Source organism: Colius striatus, chromosome 1 (genome assembly GCF_028858725.1).
Source record: "Colius striatus isolate bColStr4 chromosome 1, bColStr4.1.hap1, whole genome shotgun sequence".
Lineage (NCBI taxonomy): Eukaryota > Metazoa > Chordata > Aves > Coliiformes > Coliidae > Colius > Colius striatus.
The window spans coordinates 61255075-61275310 of record NC_084759.1 but is presented as its reverse complement, the minus strand read 5'-3'; the positions used below and the strand labels follow the sequence as shown (position 1 = coordinate 61275310).

Below are 20236 nucleotides of genomic sequence, written 5' to 3'. Positions count from 1 at the left end.
TTTTGAAGAGACTAACTATTTATTCAATGTAAATGCAACGTATGAAGTTGTGGAGTTCAAAATGCACTTCCAGTCTGACATTTCTCACTTTAAGCAAATTATTTTACTTGAAATAACTTCAAATCCAGCATAGTGTCAAATAACATCCAACCTCCAAAGTTACAGAAGTGATCTTTTCCACATCAGCTTGAAATTAGGCTTCCTAGTTTTACTAAATTTATTTTTGATCTAAAACCAAGAAAAAAAAATCTGTAAACAATTACTGTAACAGCAGTTAGCAACAAGAATGGGTGACAACTGTCAGTCTTCAAATATAACTTATGTCCTTTCTTACTGTCAGCTTTTAGTCAAATAGGTAAATAAATACAAGAACTAACACAAATAAAAAGTTAACACTATATGAAAATACATTATACACTGCAGTTTGGAATAGAATACACACAATATTGTCTGCATCATCTGGAATATCTATTTGACTGCTTGAAACTGTTCAATGATAAACAGTTGAACCTTATCTTTGTGTAGAAGACTACACTTTTACTCACCATTAGAAATGTATTTTGTGATTAATTTTACACCAGTATATTAAGCTCCTAAATGTGAAAATGACTCAAGTCATTTAGTGAAAGAAGATACCATAGGCACCATAATATATTTATACATTGTTTTTCTTTTTAAACAAAATCTGGTGATGAACCAGCTGTAACAAAATAGGATGAAAATTAAAAGGCACATTCAGGCAAAAAAACAAACAAACAAAAAAAATCAACATATTTTGCATGATGCTATATTTTTAAAAAAATAATTTGTGCTCTGAATAATTGATTAGATCAGGAAAAATATTCTGGCAGATTCTAATCTGTCAGAAAGGGAATTTTATGAAAGGTGTGCAATTCAATTTATGTAACTATTTTGTATTGTAGAGTGTTGTTTTAAGGTCAGTATAAAGGCTTATAACCAAGTGCACGTTAAGAGGACTGACTACTGAAAACCTCTTGTTTTCTGAGTGCATAGAAATACAATAAGCAACAAAGAGATTCCTTGCAAGAAGATGTATTCTTCTACATGTGCAAATCTTAATCAAGTACTCGAGCGTCTTTCAGGTCTCGGAACACATTTCATAATCGCAGCTCTCCACAGGGCAGGGGCAAGTAAAAGGCTTAGAGTAGTCACGCTCAGAATAAGAAGATAGACCTGAAAATTGCAAGTAAAAAGCCATTACTTTTCTTAGTTACAACAGTAAACTAAGAAGTGACTAGAAATTTGAAATCAGACTCTTCTGGTCAGTATTTTTAGGTGACTTCACCTGTCTTCCTAACCAACGATGCATGTTCCTACAAAAGCAAACAAGTGCAGGCTTGAATCATCTAATTGTCTGTTTACCTGTTTTGATGATAGAATTACAAAAACAACATTATGAGCTTCTAGAAAAGCACGTACTTAAATAGTAAAGAGGTCAATATTGAAAGCTCAAAAGCCAAATACACTTTATTAAAAAAGAACCAGAACAACAACAAAAACAACTATCCAAAACTGTCCTGGTTTAATGATATAATGGGCACAGCCCAATATTTAATACACTAAAAAACCCAAACAGAAATCCCATTAAGTCATACTGCACATCTTCTGGAAAAAAAAAAAAAAAAGATCTTAAATAGGTAGCCTGGACGAGTCTTAGAGAACATCAGCAGGAAGTACTTCTGAGGTCTCAAACAGAAGAATAACTTTTGGAAATTTCAGAGCTACATAAACTGATCCAGTAGATAATCACACGAGAGCTGACAGAGAAAAAAAGAAAAAAAGCCTAAAGGCCTTCGAGCACAGTGAGTGGGGCCCCTAAACTGGTTCTGTGATCACATATGGATAATTTGAAACTCTATACAATACAGGCTATTTATAACTCCTAATTATATGTAGGAGTGAACATGAAAATGAATCACCTTTGCCTATACAAGTGAACAGCACTGTGTTAAGTTTCTCACACGTGCTTTATTTGGAATTGGTTCCAGCATTATACAGCCTGCTCGCTCACACAATGAACAGCTCAGAGCAACAGCAACGGTATTTTTTGTGAGCAGAGATAACCAGGAAGAAAGCAGCTAGCACTACAAAGTGAGGTCAGTTGTTGTATCTCTACAGCTATAATTTATTTAATGTCACAAAGCAGGCTTCATTTTGAAAGAAAATAATGTTCTCACAGCTTTGAGACAAAACAACATTTCAAGTTTCTTTCCTAGGGGACTTGTACCATGACCACTGAAAAAGCTGTTTTTGTCTTCTGCAGAGGATATAAAATTAACAAGCTTTGCAGGTAAAGATTACAAATTTGTTTGCTTGCTTTAATCTTCAGAGCATTTCCACTTCACTGTATCTGCCCCTTAGTTCTTATTTACTGATATTACCTTACTCATATCCTCTACCTCTTTCTACAGTGATATAAAGATTTTAAAAACAAATTCTTCTCAGTTGTAGTGACTTAGGTGCTACCTACAACTCACTATACAGTAACAAAGTTATAAGAGCAGTTAAAGTAAAGCATTTAGAACACGGTTATTTAGAAGTAAATCCTGCTATTGAAAATATTGAAGTGCAATACAAAACAAGTGAAAAACAGAACTAAGAACTCTGTTAGGGACCATACTGGTCTCCATTTGTTGTTTCTACAAGTTACCAGTTGAGAGATGTCACAAAATTGGAGCAAATTGGTATTTCAAGTATCGCGTAATGCAAAATCCCAGTAAGCTCTTCAGGTGCAAACCTCACAGTTAATAACTATAGGACAGCTTACCTCCCGAGATATGATCCCTGCTCTGCGTGCTCTACTTCCCAGAACAAAAGAGAATTCACTGACTTGTGCCAGTCCTGCTGAGACAATCCACTTGATATACTGGCTGGTCTTTGGAAGAATCAGGGAAAGGACAAGCACTGCCAAGACAAACTTTAAAAACATTTTTTTTTGGTTGTTGTGGGTTTGGATTTTTTTGTTTGGTTAGGTTTTTTAAATTAAAATGCAATAAATAAAATTGAACAATCTTTGTAAGGTTCATTACCTCAAATACAACAATTCTGGACATAAAATAAACTAGTGAATTTCTAAAGTGTCTTCTGTGTTAACATCAAAAGAGACAAATAGGCATTGCACAGTAAAAAGTATCATCTTGTTTACTATAATAAAAAAACTAGATAACTTTGTCACAATCCCAGCTAAACAGATATTCCTCCAGGTGTAACTTTTAAAACATTAAATATATTTCTTTTCATATCCTAAAAATATTCTATCAATCTGTATTTTAATGTGTAAGGTCCCCCCAAATAAAGATTTATAGTAAAGATGTAATAGTCTCTCTTATATCAGATGTTCAGTTCTTGCACAAAATTTTCACTAGGGTGTGCAGCACAAAATTCATTTAGATTATTAAAATATAAAATAAAGAGAAGAAGCAAATACCTTCATTATGACCACAGACAATGTAAGGAACAGTAAGACTGTGAGTTCATATATGACAAACGTGGGGAAAACATGAAGTCCTAGAAGGAAAGAAAAATATATTTCCATGTTTAAGGCAAATATCTTACTTTGATAATTCTCTGAGTTAATAATTTAATTGCAAGACTGTATTCTCAAAACCAAAGGAAAAGCCCTAACATACCTATCAATAGTATCTACTTGATTACTAAAGCGCTTCATTATCCAACCATTTTTCCTTTGAAGAGGTTTAGCACAGACAATATTCCCAATTGAATTTAACTCTACATGACCAATGCAGGAGCACTTTGATTTATATTCTCTCTTCTATACCAGTCAACAATCCAGAATCTGCACCCTTCTAGTGAAAGTTTTAAAAACAATGCAGGAAAACACTTCCATTATTCTGCACGGTGACTGTAACATATACACTTTGCTAACCATTTATCATTTTGGTATGACATGGTAATGGACTATCACTGTGAGAGGAAGATGATATTCAGTATTTGCATAGACCATGGCTACAACAGAAAATGTAACTGTTGTGATCCCATGACTCTCACTTGCAAACACTGAAAGTCTTCTCAGAAGTCACTCAGACTACATTCAGCTACGGTCATAAACCCCTGAGCATGGTCTAACAATCAAGGAATTATATAAAATGCCACTGCTATAATGCTGAGTTGCTGGAGTTTTTGGAGGAGAAGGAAGTGTCTTTTTCCTTTTCTTTTTTACATTTTATTTAGTCATCTTAATTCAGTAATTGAGTCACACAGAATCACAGAATGGTAGGGGTTGGAAGGGACCTCTAGAGATCATCCAGTCCATGCCCCCCACAGAAGCAGGTTCACCTTGATCAGATCACACAGAAACATGTCCAGGAGGGTTTTGAAGACCTCCAAAGAGGAGAGTCCACATCCTCCCTGGGCAGCCTGTGTCAGGGCTCTCTCACTCTCACAAGAAAGAAGTTTTTGATGAGGTGGAACTTTCTCTGTTATGTCTGCTTATGTCCATCACCCCATTATGTCCTACCACTTGGACACTACAGAAAAAAGTGTTGCCCCATCCTCTTGACGTACACCTTTTAAATACTTGTAAGTATTAATGAGGTCCTCCCTCAGTCTCCTCTTCTCCAGGCTGAACAGTCCCAGTTCCTGAAGCCTTTCCCTTGTAAGAAAGATGCTCCAGTATAACAAGAACCATAAAGAGCACAGAAATTTAAAATTAAATCCTGCTAATATTAAACATAAGAAAACAATGTATTTGTTGGAGATGTCCTGGAGTCACTGAGGAATAATCTTTCTCACAGCTGACTAAGTCCATGTTTTTCCTCCAAGGTTATGAGGAACTTGTGCAGGCAAACATAACTGTATCTGTGGAAGCTCATTCCTTTTTCACAAAAGCTCTTAAAAAAAAGAAACTGAAATTGCGGTGGTGTTCCTGGTAAATCCATAATAGTTGGCAGTTCTCCAACCCAGTTATTTCTGGGGAAGGACAAGAGTTTAGCTTTCTAAAGCATGAGACATACAGATCGATGCTGTAACTTCTGATTTTAATGCAAGACAAGTTTTCACTAATTTTCCCTGCTGTATAGTGCTGCAGAGCCAGAACTGTAGAGAACTAAAAGCAATCTTCTCTTCCTGAGTGCACACAAGAAGTCACTTAGAGTAACTTCACTATGTTTCGTCCATATGCACATTCCATTGTGGATGGAAACGTATTTCAAGTACATCAAGAGAGTTTTAGACAAGAACCACCTTGTCAGCATGTACACAGCTTGGTTTATTTCTTAATGTCCTTCCAACTACTGAAATGCAAATGCAAAAGACTATCAGAATAAGAGGAGAAACAGCAGAATAAGAGAGACAAACACCACACCTGAAAAAGAAATCCAAATGTGTGCACACATGCATATGGAGGGGCAAGTAGCTTCTCTTTCATTTTTTTTTTTAGTGTGCATTGTGTGCACATAGCTCACTCATCTTCAGGATGGCCTCAGAAATTATCCATTGAAAAGCAGCTAAAGAAATACAGCCTGTAACTATATCATGTTGGATAAGAGGGCTAACTCTGCGACATCTAGAATTGAAGGTTTCAGAGGCAGGCTATAAATATAGCCTAGCTACTGGTGGAGCTACCTTTTCAGCTCTGGAGCAGTCAGGCAGTCTGAAGTCCATTTGAACTGCTGCCCGTCATGGAGATTACTATCATATTCCAAAGAGCTGATGCAAAAACTACTGCAGATTTCTATACCTATCCTGTGGAGGTAAGCATCTGCAAGGTGAAGCAAGCCTAAACCTGTTACACACATTATTCTGAGCAAACCAACATCTTAGCACACAGACACTTTTTGGGGAAAATAAATCCTACCATAGTGGATTTCATGGTCATTAGACCTTTGCCCCAGCCTTAGATGTAAACTTAGGATCGGGCCAGAAATCTATCGGATTGCTATTACAAGCACATGAAGCCTTCCAGACAACACAATCACCATCAGAAAGAATAACTTCATAGGCAGAAGGTGCATGAATACAGGCATTTATTTAAATAGTTCGAATCAGACTTTGTGGCAAAGCTCAAGAGTCACTAAGGACTTGTTCTCTCAAATAGAAGAAATGCTTCAATTAAATAATTCAAGAGCTTCAGCACCATCATCGGGTAGCACGTGGGACATGTTGGCCTGTCACCAATAGCCAGGCTATCACTTAGGTACATTTTCAGAGATGAGCATAAGACACTGGACTTCAATTGTAAGCAGTGCTCTGGAATAGCTAGAATGGAGTCTTGGGGCAAAGGTGACCTTGCATCAGTGACAAGCCAAAAAGCACAGTTCACTCACATAAGCTGGTGTATGTTCTTCTGTGGATTATTGTAGGCAAGATTTTGCACATACTTTTTGTATATACTTTTTTCTTAACAAGTAAACTTCCTCCCCCCTTGCCCCTGATTAGACAGACTCCATCAATCTGATGGATGGATGCTAAACAGCACGTGGAGATCCAAATGTTATGACCACATCCTGGGAGATCCAGAACCAAGAAAAGCAACCTTGAGAGACTCTGATGGCAAACAAGATTACAGAAACCAGAACTCTCTTAGTCAAACTGGAGCCAGTAGAGTTAATTCTGACACATCCTCAAGACAGGGTATCATGTTAGCAATGCATTGGGATGTTGATATAGATATACTGAGTCTTTATGAGCTGAAGATCGTAGCTAGGCAAATGTAATAAATGCTGTAGCCCTGGCTAGATCGTTAAGTAGCAGAAGAGAAAGCCAGCATTCGTCTCTAATTTCCTGCAAAGGAGAATGCTCTCATGATTGTAATGTCAGTTCTGAGAACATGAAACCAAGTTTTGTTGTGTTCCACGCAGGACAACAAAGCAGCAGAGTTGGATGGATATAGAGAAAGTGATGTATGCCAGCTAATAAATTCCAGTTGGGATCTTCCTTGGATTTCTCTCAAATTCTCTCAAATGTGAAGAGGCTTATCAGAAACACATTCTGTGCATGTTTGTTCTGGGCAGTGGTAGTACCGACAGCGTCAGCATCACCTGTTTTCTGAAGAAAAAGACCACACTGTTAAAGGGTTTTCGGCATCTTGCATTCAAGGTGTATTGCTGACCTCAAGATTTATCCAGAAAGGAAACATGGAGCCTGGCAAGTGAGTACATCTGTACAGAACACTGAGGACAAACAGCTTAGTCAGTCAGTAGAAGTAATCTCTCTCATCACCAGTGGCACATAGGGTCCTGATGCCCAATGTCAAACTCTGTATGCCCTGTAGACTGGCCAAAACCAGGATATTGGAGCCTTTTTTAAAAAGTCAGTCTATGCAAAGATGTTTTCTGTCTTTCTAAAAAGCAATCAGAACAAAATCAAATGATGCAAAGGTGGAAAGGGAAGGATCTGAGTAGCAGGAACCAAAACAGACATGAGAAAGTTCTCAAAATGTGTCTCTGAGGGATTGGTGCAGATGTTCCCTCAAAAATATTAGTGAGAACAGAGAATAATAGGAACTTTTTAACCTCAGCAGATAGCACAGAGCCAGAAAGCTTGAGGAATACACACGGGCCTAAATGAATGTACAGATGGAGAGCAAGTCAAAGTGCAGCTGTTAATGCCTAACTGCAAAGGTGTATTACTCCCACAAATGCATCCATGCGCAAATTTGAAAGCAGTAACGATACACAGGTCAAGCTAAGGGCAGGACCACTGTTACACACATTACACAAACAAGTACTACTCAGGTCAGTTTTAAGGCACCAGAAGGATTTCTTTAGCGAGAACAGAAAAGCAGTCATTTAAGACAAGCAAAACAGGGCTAACTTTTCCAAATGACAGACACTTTTTAATTTGGTTGGTTTTTTCCCCATGTATTCCGTTATTCTAAAAGAAAAGGTAATTACCTTAATGCAGTGGTGTACCATCCCACCTCAGGACCTGAAGTGCTTCTGCTCTCTATAAAGTGCTTGCTGCATAGTGCAATGACTCTTCTATTTACACAGCAGGGGGAATTTTTCCCTGTGGCTTTTACATCATTTCACACAGTAAATCTCTATATATTTATAGATACATACATTTTGCATGGTACATATGTAAGTAGAGAACAAGCAAGAAGTCTTTTCTTACTAGTTTTCTGTTTTAAAAGTTGAAGGAATACTTTTTATCCTACTCAGATTTTCTTTGCAGCATCACATCACTCCTTTTTAAAACCTAACACCTTGTCACCTCACCGAACTTCCCATTAACCACAACATTTGAAAGTAACTGAAAGTAAAGGAGGGGCATCACATTTATTTGAGGGGGAGGGTGGTTTGGCTTTGTTGTTTTGAGGTTTTTTTGGCAGGGCTTTTTTGTTTGGTTTTGGTTTGGCTTGTTGTGGGTTGGTTGGTTTTTTTTACAAGCAAGTACTGCCACATTTTTTCAGGGCCTATAACATAGCTCATTTTCTGATTTTTACCTAACTTTCTTCTGAGGCAGGAATAACACTCATCTTCTGTAAAACCATTCAGACTTCTTAGGCAATTTTCTTTTCATAAAATCATTTTTCTTTTCTCTCTCTTCTTGCAATTACAATGATAACAAGACTTAAAAAGACTTTTTTTTTAATGTGTAACAGAACTACTGAAGTAATTTCCTTACAATACAATTGTAGGCTATATGGCATGCTGCCAGCATGCCAACTGAGATCTTACTATTTTCTTGTACTGTACAAAGTACCATCTCTAGTCTTAATTTATGAAGTCTCAAGAGCGTAGGACAGTATTTTTGTTCAGTCCCTTGTAAAATTGACTTTGAGCTTATAATGACTTGTACTTTGCATCCCTGGTAACACTAACCACTTCATCATCACATTTACTAAACCTACCTGTGAGCACTTAGCAATTACCAATTCAACTTGGCAGTTACATGGGCCCAAGAGTTCTACCATAGCCCACCACATTCCTCCCTTTATTAAAAAATAAGCTATTAAAATAAACATATCACTAAGCAGCCCAATTGATCAACACAAGCTATTATAATGGACTGGGTAAAACAAAAATCAAGACTGGCAAGTGCAACTGTGTCTCCTTTTAATTTTGACAACTACCAGAAAGAGTTTTATTTTCTCTAAATTGAAACTCTTTGGTTATCAAACAGGTGTATCAGGAAAGGCATAAAAATGATACCGACAATGAGATTTCATTATTATCTGAACAAATATATGGAGATAAAAAAGAAGAGTAGAAAACTGAAGATAAAAATCTGAAGAAAAAAACAGGAGTGGTCTTGAAAAAAAACAGATCGATAAAAACCCAAATCATAAGAAGTTGTGAGTAAGCATGGATTGAAGAAGGTTGCAGTTGCTTAATAGGCCATATTCAAACCTCCTGTTCTAGACCTTGCAATGGGCCCAAAACAGGACATGTGTCTCCTACACAAACCACAGGGAGAGGCAAGTGCTTTCACAAGGCCTGTCTTCTCATTCACTGAGCCTAAGGACTTCAGTTTCCTTCAGAGAAAAGCGTATTGGGTCATGCATGGACAGTTAGAGAACGTGGCAGTTGAAAATAAAGCTACTGATTGACTGTAAATATTCCCAGAGTTAACTTGTTTTGGATAACAAGCATGATGAGTTGCTCTCCTGGTCTTAGGCATCAAAACTACATTTCACTTGGCATTCAGATAGTCTCTGGAATACATCTTGTTCAATTATTTTTTTCCCTGCATTGAGAACACACAGATCACATTTTCCTAACTAAAGAAACAAAATGCTATAAAAAAAGATGTTTCCATTATCATATCCTACTTCCAGAGAAAACCAAGCCACAAGAAGCTGAAATCGCCTCTATCAAATTACTCAAAATACTGACATGATTTTAGTATGAATTACAAACATAGCTGCTGTGAAGATGAAACATTAAAAAAAACAAACAAAACCACCCAAACAAAACCATTTTCCCCCTTTTTTGGTTACATGTTCTAAATAGCTTGAATTCAGAATTAACAATGAAAAATTGACCTTAAAAGAAGAACTGAGAGTACACATGCACACCACTTATGAATATTAATGTTACATTTTTAAAATGCTATCAAAGTCAAACCAATGTTGTGGTCAGTTAACAGTTTAGTATTTTAACAAAATAAAATCTAACTCCACCCCCACATTTGCAGGTTAACACTATTTTTTAAGTAAGTTTTCTTAGAAGTTACCTATGGATGCAAAGAAAATGATGGCAAGAAAGTCACGTATTGGTTCAATACAGGACATAATCTCCTCAGTAACCATGTGACCCTGAGAAGAGACCAGAGCTCCGGCTAAGAAGCATCCCAGCTCCATTGAAACATCCAACAGCTCTGTGATCTGTCAAGGAATAACAGAGAATCTATTGCTGTCCTCTATCCCTGAGTGATTTTTATATATCATTTCACAGTGAGATTATAAAACCATACATGATAGCGAATGTAGGAAATGACCGTGTCTTTATGCAAGTTGGACAACAAACAGGATTCAGTGTGTCTACTTCAGCATTCTGCAGTATTGTACTTATGCAAAAGACTCACAAAACCAGTTTCCTCTCCATGTCACCTCCTTTCCCACAAAACAAAAATACATTTCTTAATCTACATTGTAATGCTTTATGACACTCCTAAGGAGAGCATTTGATTTCACAAAACTGAGAAAGATTGTAACAGCTTTGGAGTCACGACTACATGGTGCATTGAAATAATGCGGTAAGAATAGCATCTTTTCCATCCGCCAAACAAAGGGGAAAAATAAAAATATAAGTTTATCATTTGAGAGAACAGTCTCAATTTAGCAAAAGTCCCAGGCACAAATGACATTTTATTATTGTAAATTGGACTTAAATGTGCCTGTGTGCTTTATTGAATCGGGATGCATTTAAGCATGCGAAGTACACTGCTGAAATGAAACATTATTTGTTTGAAAGAATTCAGACTGATTCATTCTTCTTTATTATTTGAATACGGTACTAGAAGGAAAAGATGAAACATAAGTAAAGAGACCAAACTAAAAACCAAAGCAACTACTTAAGGCAACGCTCAGGACATTTAAAAAAAAGCAAGCAGCATTTTTAGTCAGTATACAGTAAGTTTTAAAGTAATTACTTTAAAATCATGCTGCTGCAGATGGTCATCTTGCCAAGAAAGGGCAACACTATTTATATTAATGGAACATTTAAAACTGAAGCCTTAATTCCATGCTAGTTTAGATTAAGCAACAATACACCATGGTACTTTTATGGACAACATTCATCATATCTAAAACAGTGTAAAGTATGAAGCTAAAACTTGAGTGACTTGAAATTAATGGAGAAGAGCAATAAACAAACAATAAACAAATAATAATAAACAAATCTCCAAGCTAAATGCCACTTAAAAACAAACTCCCAGCTTCTGTGCATTGAAGTATTAATGTCTGAATGCTCATCACGTAACTCCATTTTTGCTACCAGTCAATAATTTAAGAAAATGAAACTCTTCTGTTAACTAATGCAAATAGTTGCTGATCAGGCAAAACCAACAAAATAATATTACTGTTACTCTTACTTGAAAACAAAGGGGATTTCAGTGCTTTTAACCAGAGTTTGAAACTGTAAAAGGGAAGAAGGAAATGTCTATAAAAGGCTTTAAAATTACCAAAGATGAATACAATAAAGGAAACAGTTACGAAAAGGAAACATTTAAGTTCTGCTCAATCACACACTAGTTGTTTTAAAACAATCACAACCTCTTAAGTGTGATTAAGATCCAGCATAGCCTCCTCAAATAAAGTTGGAATTTTTTTTTACCCTTCAGCTATAATCCCAGCATCACCATCACTTAAGTGTTACAGCTTACAACAGAACTTCAGATCAAGATTCTTACAACTAATATTTTAAGTATTCCCATGCACATCTGTTAGGCTACCACAAAAGATTTACCATCTCTTGTATCAGAATTGCCTGATACTGTACTGTTATGAGAATCACTGATCAAAGCAAAGAGCAACTTAAGTGCAAAGGAAAGATGCTTGTTCAGAAATCATCAGATGTAACTGGAACAAACTGTATATCTATCTGAGTTTGTTCCCATAGCATAAAAACATGCCATTCCTTCACTCTATGGCAAGCTAATGTATGCTCAAGGGTAGATATAAAGCAAGTTTTGCTGTTTCTTGTCTACTGCCTTGGTACTGCGTACAACTTCACATCTATAAAATCTATAGGTCATTCTACACACAGAAAAGCATGAACTGCATCAGAGGGCAAGAAAAGAACTAAACCAAACATTATTTTCTCAACCCCATTACCCCTCCTCCAGTCTGTTCCTCAGACGTACAGAATCACACGATGGTAGGGGTTGGAAGGGACCTCTAGAGACCAAGTCCAACTCCCCGCTAAAGCATGTCCACCAAGATCAGGTCAAACAGGAATGCATCCAGGTGAGTTTTAAAAGTCTTCAGAGAAGGGGATTTCAAACTCTCCCTGGGAAACCTGTTTATACCTAGATTTAAATAGAGTCTCCTTTTACTATTTGCATACTGTTCTACAGTTGTCCAATAATATTACCAATAAGTGGATACATTTCCTACATTAAATCTGTAGCATCAGGGTTTATTATAAATAATGTGTGGGTGTGCATTCACATACACACAGGGGAGAGAGTTTGTTTTACTGGAAGGCATTCTCAGCAGAATTTCTCATATAGCAAAACTTGGGAAGTATTTTGCATCTAGTATTCCCTCTGCTTGCATCATCTTTTATGTTTTGCCTTTACCAAACAGGGGCTAAAAACTACTAATCTCTGGGCTCTTCACTATCCTTTTCTCAACTCCTGCATTAAAAAAGCTTTCTTAGCCCAAATGAAATTTGAAGTTTTGTCAATTTAAAAGTTTTTCCCACTACAATTTAGTTTTCATTTGTTTTCAAAGGTTCCATTTTACTTTAATTCAGGAAAGATTGCTTTACTTTCACTAGAATATTAATGTTCAAATGTTCTACCATAGCAATAAATAAAGACATAAACATTATTGCTTTAACATGTTTTAGCTGAATTTCAACCATTTGTTCAGCAGTTGTTTTGCCTAATTTCTCTAATAATGTGTGTCTTATTGCTACTCTTTAATCACCATATAATCTTAATGAATATAATAAGCCACTAAAATTACAGAAATCCCTGATGGAAACAAATGTATTAGATTTTCAGGCTTTAATAACTTAAATCTGCCCAAGAGTAAAGAGGTGAATTCTAAGCTTGCATTTTAAAGAAGTACATCTTAAAGGAAATGGAAACAAGTTTTAGAAAGCCTTGTATAAACTCCGTTTCAATGGTATTTTATTAAATAATTAACTAGAATATTTGAGATTACAGTTCCTTCTTAATCTTCTCCTTCTAATTGATAAAAGAGGGTTCATAAGCAGGTTATGAGCCATTGAGAAGTACTCCAAGCAAACAAGGAATGATATTCCTAATGCATGTATGTATAAAAAAAAAAAGTACATTTTCATATATAAAACACTATAATAACAGAACTACATTTTCTTTTCCTCTTTTTGGTATAGAAAGCAAGTTGGCATATTTCCTTTGTTTGCTGCCATCATCCCAGGTTAAGCATAATGCACACAAATTTGAAGCCACTTCATCCCTCCATGCATATGCACAGTCCTATAAACATGTAAATGTAACTGCTGTCCTTCTTGTCAGGTCAGGTAGGGATTTTTTTCCAGTTTCTTAATAATATTCATTAATAATAATATTAATAATGTTGCCCTGAAGAGATCTAAAAGCAGCAGTTCATTATTAGGATTAGCATTTAAAACAATTTTGCTTGTAATGTTTCTGTACATGCAGAACATGAAAAACTAACATTACACCAGTGAACAATCTGGCTGACGTACGACATGTTCTTCAGCTTGACATAAAAGTACCAGCTTTTGGCTATCAATCCTAAACGGTTCTATTTAAAACAGTAAGCTAGATTTGCTCTTTATGTTGTAAATCAGGAAAACAGTTTACCAATTAAAAAAAAAAAAAACAAACAAAAAAACCTCACATCAAGTATTAAAATTTGAAAATGAGTTGCTGAAATGGATATAATGATTTATCAATCCTTTGTTACTGATGAAAAAGTATATGACTGAAAGATACACAAGTGTATCTCAAAGTCAGCTAGACTTTTATAGGATTGTCTTTTGACATAATCATGGAATCATTTTGGTTGGAAAAGATTTTTAAGATCAAGTCCAACCACTAACTTCACACTGCCAAGCCCATCACTAAACCATGTCCCCCAGCACCTCCTCTATGCATCTTTTAAATATCTCCAGGGATGGTGACTCCGCCACCTCCCTGGGCAGCCTGTGTCAGTGTTTAACAACGCTCCATATGAAAAAATTCTTCCTAATCGCAAATCTAAACGTCCCCTGGCACCACTTGAGCCCATTTCCTCTTTTCCTATCACTCATTGCTTGGAAGAAGAGTCCTACCCCCACCATGCTACAACCTCCTTTCAGGTAGTTACAGGGAATGATCACCACTCCACTCAGCCTCCTCTTCTCCAGACTAAACACGTCCCCAGCTCCCTCAGCTGCTCCTCATTAGACATGTTCTCCAGACCCTTCTTCAGCTTCGTTGCCTGTCTCTGGACATGCTTCAGCACCTCAGCGTCTTTCTTGGACTGAGGGGCTTGAAATTGAACACAGTACTCAAGCTGCAGCCTCATGAGTGTCAAATACAGGGAGACAATCACTTCCCTGATCCTAGTGGCCAACTATTTCTAATACAAGTCAGGCTCTGACTGGCCTTCTTGGTCACCTGGGCACACTGCTGTCTCATGTTCAGCCAGCTGTTGATCAATACCCTCAAGAAATCCCCTGACCTGATCTGCCTAACTAGTCAAAGGGCAATGAGAGGAGCATTTCAGTTACTTCTGAGAATACCTAGAAATAGAAAGAGATTGTAATCTTAAGATCCAAATTTTGGTAAAATATCTCATATTTGAGATTTGTTGTGTCTTTTTTATTCTAAGTTACTTTATCAAGAAGATATGTATTTAAGATCCTGTTTCAGATTTAATGAGTTTTAATGCTATCTAAATGAGCCAAGCAGTTCAGAAATGCTCAGAATTCACTTCCATATGGAAAGTTCCTCAACTGACAGGATAACCCTTCTCCCTCTTGTTTTCCAAATAGAATTTGCCCTTAGTGGTAAAAAAATACCAATTCTTCTTTAATTTGTCATCTGAGATTTTCAAACCTAGGAAAATGATTTAAATTTTTGTTTAAAGTAAAATAAATTAAGTTTATAAATAACAAGTGTTACAGATGAACCCCAATACAGGATAAATTTATGTGGACCCCAGAAATCCATTCAACACTGAAGCACTTTACAAGCAACTGTATGCCTGTAACTGTATGCATGAAGCAGGAATATCATATCATTCCTACCTCCTTTGTCACATATTGGAAAGGACGTGACCTGCAGAGTAGCTCACGTACCATATAGAGTGTTAAAATATTTTGTTTAAAAACATCTCTCAAGTTCTCTAAGCGGAGTCATCTTTGATTTAGGCCACTAAACTACGGACTCTCTTATTCCTCAATCTACAATTTCAAAAGCTTTTTTAGAATTACACCAGATGAAAACTTTTATATTTGCAGATAATTACACAAACTCTGTCAATCTTTACACTTGGTTTTCCAAAGAGAAAGATCTTTGCAGGGTCCATGACAGTTTAATCATTTTTCTACCTGGCACTCAAAAACTTTAGTTTATCCTTTCCAAATATATGCAACGTGTTTTTTCAAGTTAGATTGCCATCTTCCATGTTTTCATTCTTGACATAGTAGGGCATCTAAATCAATTAAAATTTGTGCTCCAGAAGATTTTTTTCTTGAGCTGTTCAACTGGGCCAAATACTTTTTTGTTCTGTTTTCATTTTGTTTAGGAGATTTTTTTAAAGTCTTTGTGCTCAAACCACAACTTGTATCACTACTATAATGAATGTGTCGCTATATATCAAGCATCTCAACTGGTTTACTGAGGTTACATGCAGTATCCTTTGTACTGTTCCATTTGATACATTATTTATCAACTTTAAAAGGAAAATTATTTTCACTGAAAGTAAATAAAAACTTGCTCCTTCACAAACGCTTTCCATGCTTATGAAGCATTCTGGTTTTGCAGTATGAATCCAACACACTCAAGGATACTCTCCCTCAGGTTTGTATATACACATATATTATGTAAAGTCATATAGACAAACTCCTTGCATATTGGATAGGTAATTTGGGCACAATACACCCAACTCAGGTCTGTTTATGTAGGTCATCTTTTTAATGAAAGTAAGACTGCTTCTAGATATCTTAATACTTTATGCAACTTTTGTGGTTTGGTGGTTGTTTCTTATTGAAGTTGTTCTACAAATGTTATGTCTGCTTATTAGAAAGTAAAAGGGAGAAACTAGTTTTGCTCCTTCTCTGATTAGATGACACATTTAGAATATGAATAGCCATTTAGAGAGATGGTATTTTTAACCACAACAGAAATCAAGCAGTTGTAAAGCTTTCTCTGTTGAACTCATGATAATTAAGCAAATACCCATAGAAAAAAAAAGATGCATGCATAGGAACTTTTTGGGATATTTTTTTCTCAGAAATTCTCAGAGGACACGACAATCTGCACATCCAGGATAATGGAGTTTCAAACCCACAACATTATCAGCATCTGTCACATTCTGTTCTCCAGCTGAATAGTTTTTCAGAGGGCTGAAATGTGAGATAGAAACAAATAGAAGGGAGATTCAGAGGGAAATGAACTAAACCCAAAAGGGATATCAAAATCTATGAACCTTAAGGCATTTCACTGCTTTCTCAACTTCATCCCAAACTGTTTATCTCCAAAAGAAAAAGCAAATATTTTATACTAAAAACCATGTTAAGAATATGCTATTGAAAAGAAACTTGTGTCACAATCAGCGATCATGAGCATCTCAAAACCCATCCTGAATTATTTTGAAATGCATGAAGTAGCCCAAAACTAAAATTGGGATCATGATCCTTTAAAGGTTACTGGCAGAAGGTCAGCTGACTGACATTCAAATTCTATCTCTTCTTACTCATCTATGCTGTAATGCCTGAATTGTTTTAAAACAAACTCCAAATGCACAGACATTTTAAAACCAAATTAACTCCAGAGGTACGTGGGTAGGCGGTAACAGAAAATGCGATGGCTTTTGTGACACTGATGCAATAAACTACCAAGTGTATCAAAATGTTTTATGAATTTAAAAGATTACCGTTAACATAAGGAAGATGAATGCAGTTATTCCTAGAATGAGGATTTCTTTATTCCCTTTGCTTTCCACATGCAACTTGCGATAATATGGTCCTATGAGGTAAGTCTTTATAACAAGACACATAATAAAAACAGCAGCCAGAGAAAAGAGAATTTGGCCAATCAATATCAGTATTCTCAGTATTTCCTTGAAAATGCTGGAAGAGAAGAACAAACAAAACATTTCTTTCAAGTGCACTCATGCCTCTCAACCAGTTCCCCTTAAGTAAAAAGATCTAATTCCACAGATGTTCAAACTGAGTAGCTGCAGTGAGATATTTAGATACATTAGTAAACAAGACAAATACTAAATATGTGGAGTGCCCAGCAATCTCTTCTACAGCCTAGAATTTATTTCCATGTTCATTCAAACAGATTTTTGTTGACCAATCTTCAAGATGAGCCATCGGGCTTAATAATACTATTGCACAGTCTTTGTCAGAATATGTCTTGTGGGAACAAAATAACTGGAGAAACTCACTTCTTTTTTTGTAATCACAAACTTTTCACTGCAGATTTGAAGTACTGGACAGGACTATGGCAGCTAGAGCAGAAAGAATATCCTCATACAATATGTTAAATACAAATAGTAAAGGGAACTCACAGAATAGAGTGTATATTTTTCATAGAACTGACACAAACTGTAGTGCTCTCACATTCATAATTGCAATCTACATAAGGGGCTGAGGGTAAAGACACATACAATAACTTTTTTTCTTTACCTGGAATACGTGCTCACTCCTGCTTGAATAAGAGTAGGCATGACAGCTATAAATAAACCAAGTTGCACATCCTGCATCACCAACATGCCGAGTAGTACGCTGCTGTAGTCAATATCCCCTGTACACCAATAAAGCAGTAATGGAAACATCCATCAGAATCTATGAATGCTCGCAATGCTCAGAAACCTAGAAATATCTTAATCAAATAGAGGCTAAGTATAGTTCTTGATGAGGTGAGGTCATTCAAAGCATGCTGTTGCTTCTTTCTTTCCCCACCAGTAAGTAAATTAAAATACATACACATAAAGATATGTTAAAAATAGAAATGAAATATTCATATGAAGCTTCTGTTATACCATAAAAATACAGACTTTGCTTAGCAGTTAAGCACTAGTTGTGCTTTTATTGGTATTCCTTTACTGAAGACTTTAGTCTTTGGAATAACAGACAGCATGTCTAAAATAAACCCTTTGAGTTTAAGCATTAGAATATGAATATTCTACGGAGCGGGGAGAACTTTCATGCAGTACGTGAGAGAGAGGTTTAAGTGAAAGAAAGCAGGATGGCAAAACTTTTGAAAGAAAATATTTGGAAGTCTTTGAGAAACTAGCAATATGGCACTTGAAGGTACTTACTTGAAGGGCTGTTAGCTATGAAAGACTATCTGAGCTGCTTTTAGTTTGATGAAGATGGATGTGAATGATTTAATTATTTTGTTACTACTAGCCTTTCTACCCTGATGACAGACTGGTAGTAATCATCTAACCTGGTAACCTCTTAAAAAGCAGAAGAATTCCAGACCCTCAGTGAACTCTTTAACATGGAGAGTACTGAATGGGCTACACCATCTTTCTCCAAAGAGGACTGGCTATGTAAATAGCAGATGCACATCACAACAGGAATACACACAGATTGGGCTGTGTTAAAGAACGATGGTCACAAACAGTGAGTTTTGCTTTGTCCTATTTCAGTTGTTAACTAGTTTCTTTTGTAGTATTACAAAGTCAACGTCTTTTAAATTTGATTGCAAGTGCTATGGTAGTCCATATTTAAAAATCATACCTACCTTCTTTATCACCTCGAACGCTACCTGCAAGAAATCTTGACACCAGTGGTGTGCTTGATAAAGATAAACAAGTTGAAATGAAGACACTTTGTGTTGGTCTAATTTGGAGCAAGTGTCCCCATAGTAAACCGAAGGCAATCATCAGAACTGTCATGTAGCAGGGTCCTTGCAAAGATATTTTCCATACCTTGGGAAGAAAACAAGTTCATATGATAAAGTCTGATGACACTTTTCTCATTGATAAGTTATTATTTTCAGTGCAAATAAGCAGTTAAAGATGTACGATTTGGGGCTACATTGCTGGGCCACGGAAATAACAGACTGTCATCCTATACTCTGTAGTTATTACACCTAGTAGAGAATGTTCTATGCCAAAAGGCTCATTACTGGAAATCAGGTAATTTTCCCCAAGGTCACAGACAAATTAAGGGTGGGGAAAAAAACAGGCATAGTAGAGACCATCATAAACACCCACAGCTTGCTCTACACTAGTGAGCACACCATTCTGAAGTAACAATTTACAATTACAGTTTAGGAACCCTTGAATTACTGATTTTTACCTTTGACTCTAGATAGACTAGAAATAGCAGATTAAGCTGAATGTTCATTAACACTTTTCAACCAAAGCTTTTAGGGTCCCATGAACTCACAACCATCAGTTTGAGAACAAATCACACAATGCAACTCTTTACATGCATACATATTTTGCAGCAATATTTTCCACTACTGAAATTCTAGCTGGTTTATAACTGTTTTTTAATTAATACCAAAAGAAACTTGTACCTCTTTGCAGAACCCCGAGGGCCACATCGTGTAATATTCCAGACTCTGCTAACATACTTGCAGAATCAGTTTATTAACCAGTACATCATCATGTGTCATCAATTCAGTATGTAGCACTTAAACTCTTTTTTTTTCTTTAATAACAGGACTGGCAAGCATCACTGGACACTCCATAACAGCAACTGCATGTTACTGTATGTTTAAGCAGAGATGGATTGCCAACTTTTTTTTAGTAATCAAATTGTTTTACTAAAATGAAGAGGAATAGCAAAGTGTGTTTCTGGAGACACCAAATAAATAATGCACTCTGTTCTTTCCAAAGAGTTAAAGAGAAGAAGCTAATGTCATATTTTTCGTTTCAGAAATGTACAAAATTACA

At 36.2% G+C, this 20236-nt stretch overlaps 1 protein-coding gene across 5 annotated transcripts in view; it reads right to left on the bottom strand.

Moving 5' to 3' along the window:
* Nucleotides 1–20236, bottom strand: part of TMCO3 (transmembrane and coiled-coil domains 3) — a 39568-nt gene continuing 19332 nt past the window's right edge. Inside the window, exons 8-14 of one of the 5 annotated variants that reach the window (XM_061997093.1) lie at nucleotides 19075–19261; nucleotides 18009–18126; nucleotides 17249–17444; nucleotides 10162–10312; nucleotides 3449–3528; nucleotides 2789–2938; nucleotides 1–1194 (exon numbers count right to left, since the gene is read on the bottom strand). In XM_061997093.1, the coding sequence (XP_061853077.1) occupies nucleotides 1081–1194; nucleotides 2789–2938; nucleotides 3449–3528; nucleotides 10162–10312; nucleotides 17249–17444; nucleotides 18009–18126; nucleotides 19075–19261 (996 nt within the window). In that variant the 3' untranslated portion in view covers nucleotides 1–1080. Of the gene's footprint in view, nucleotides 1195–2788; nucleotides 2939–3448; nucleotides 3529–5988; nucleotides 7027–10161; nucleotides 10313–12291; nucleotides 12457–16663; nucleotides 16719–17248; nucleotides 17445–18008; nucleotides 18127–19074; nucleotides 19262–20236 lie in introns of those variants that run through there. The other 4 variants (XM_061997111.1, XM_061997102.1, XR_009818812.1 and 1 more) reach the window with 4 other exon arrangements.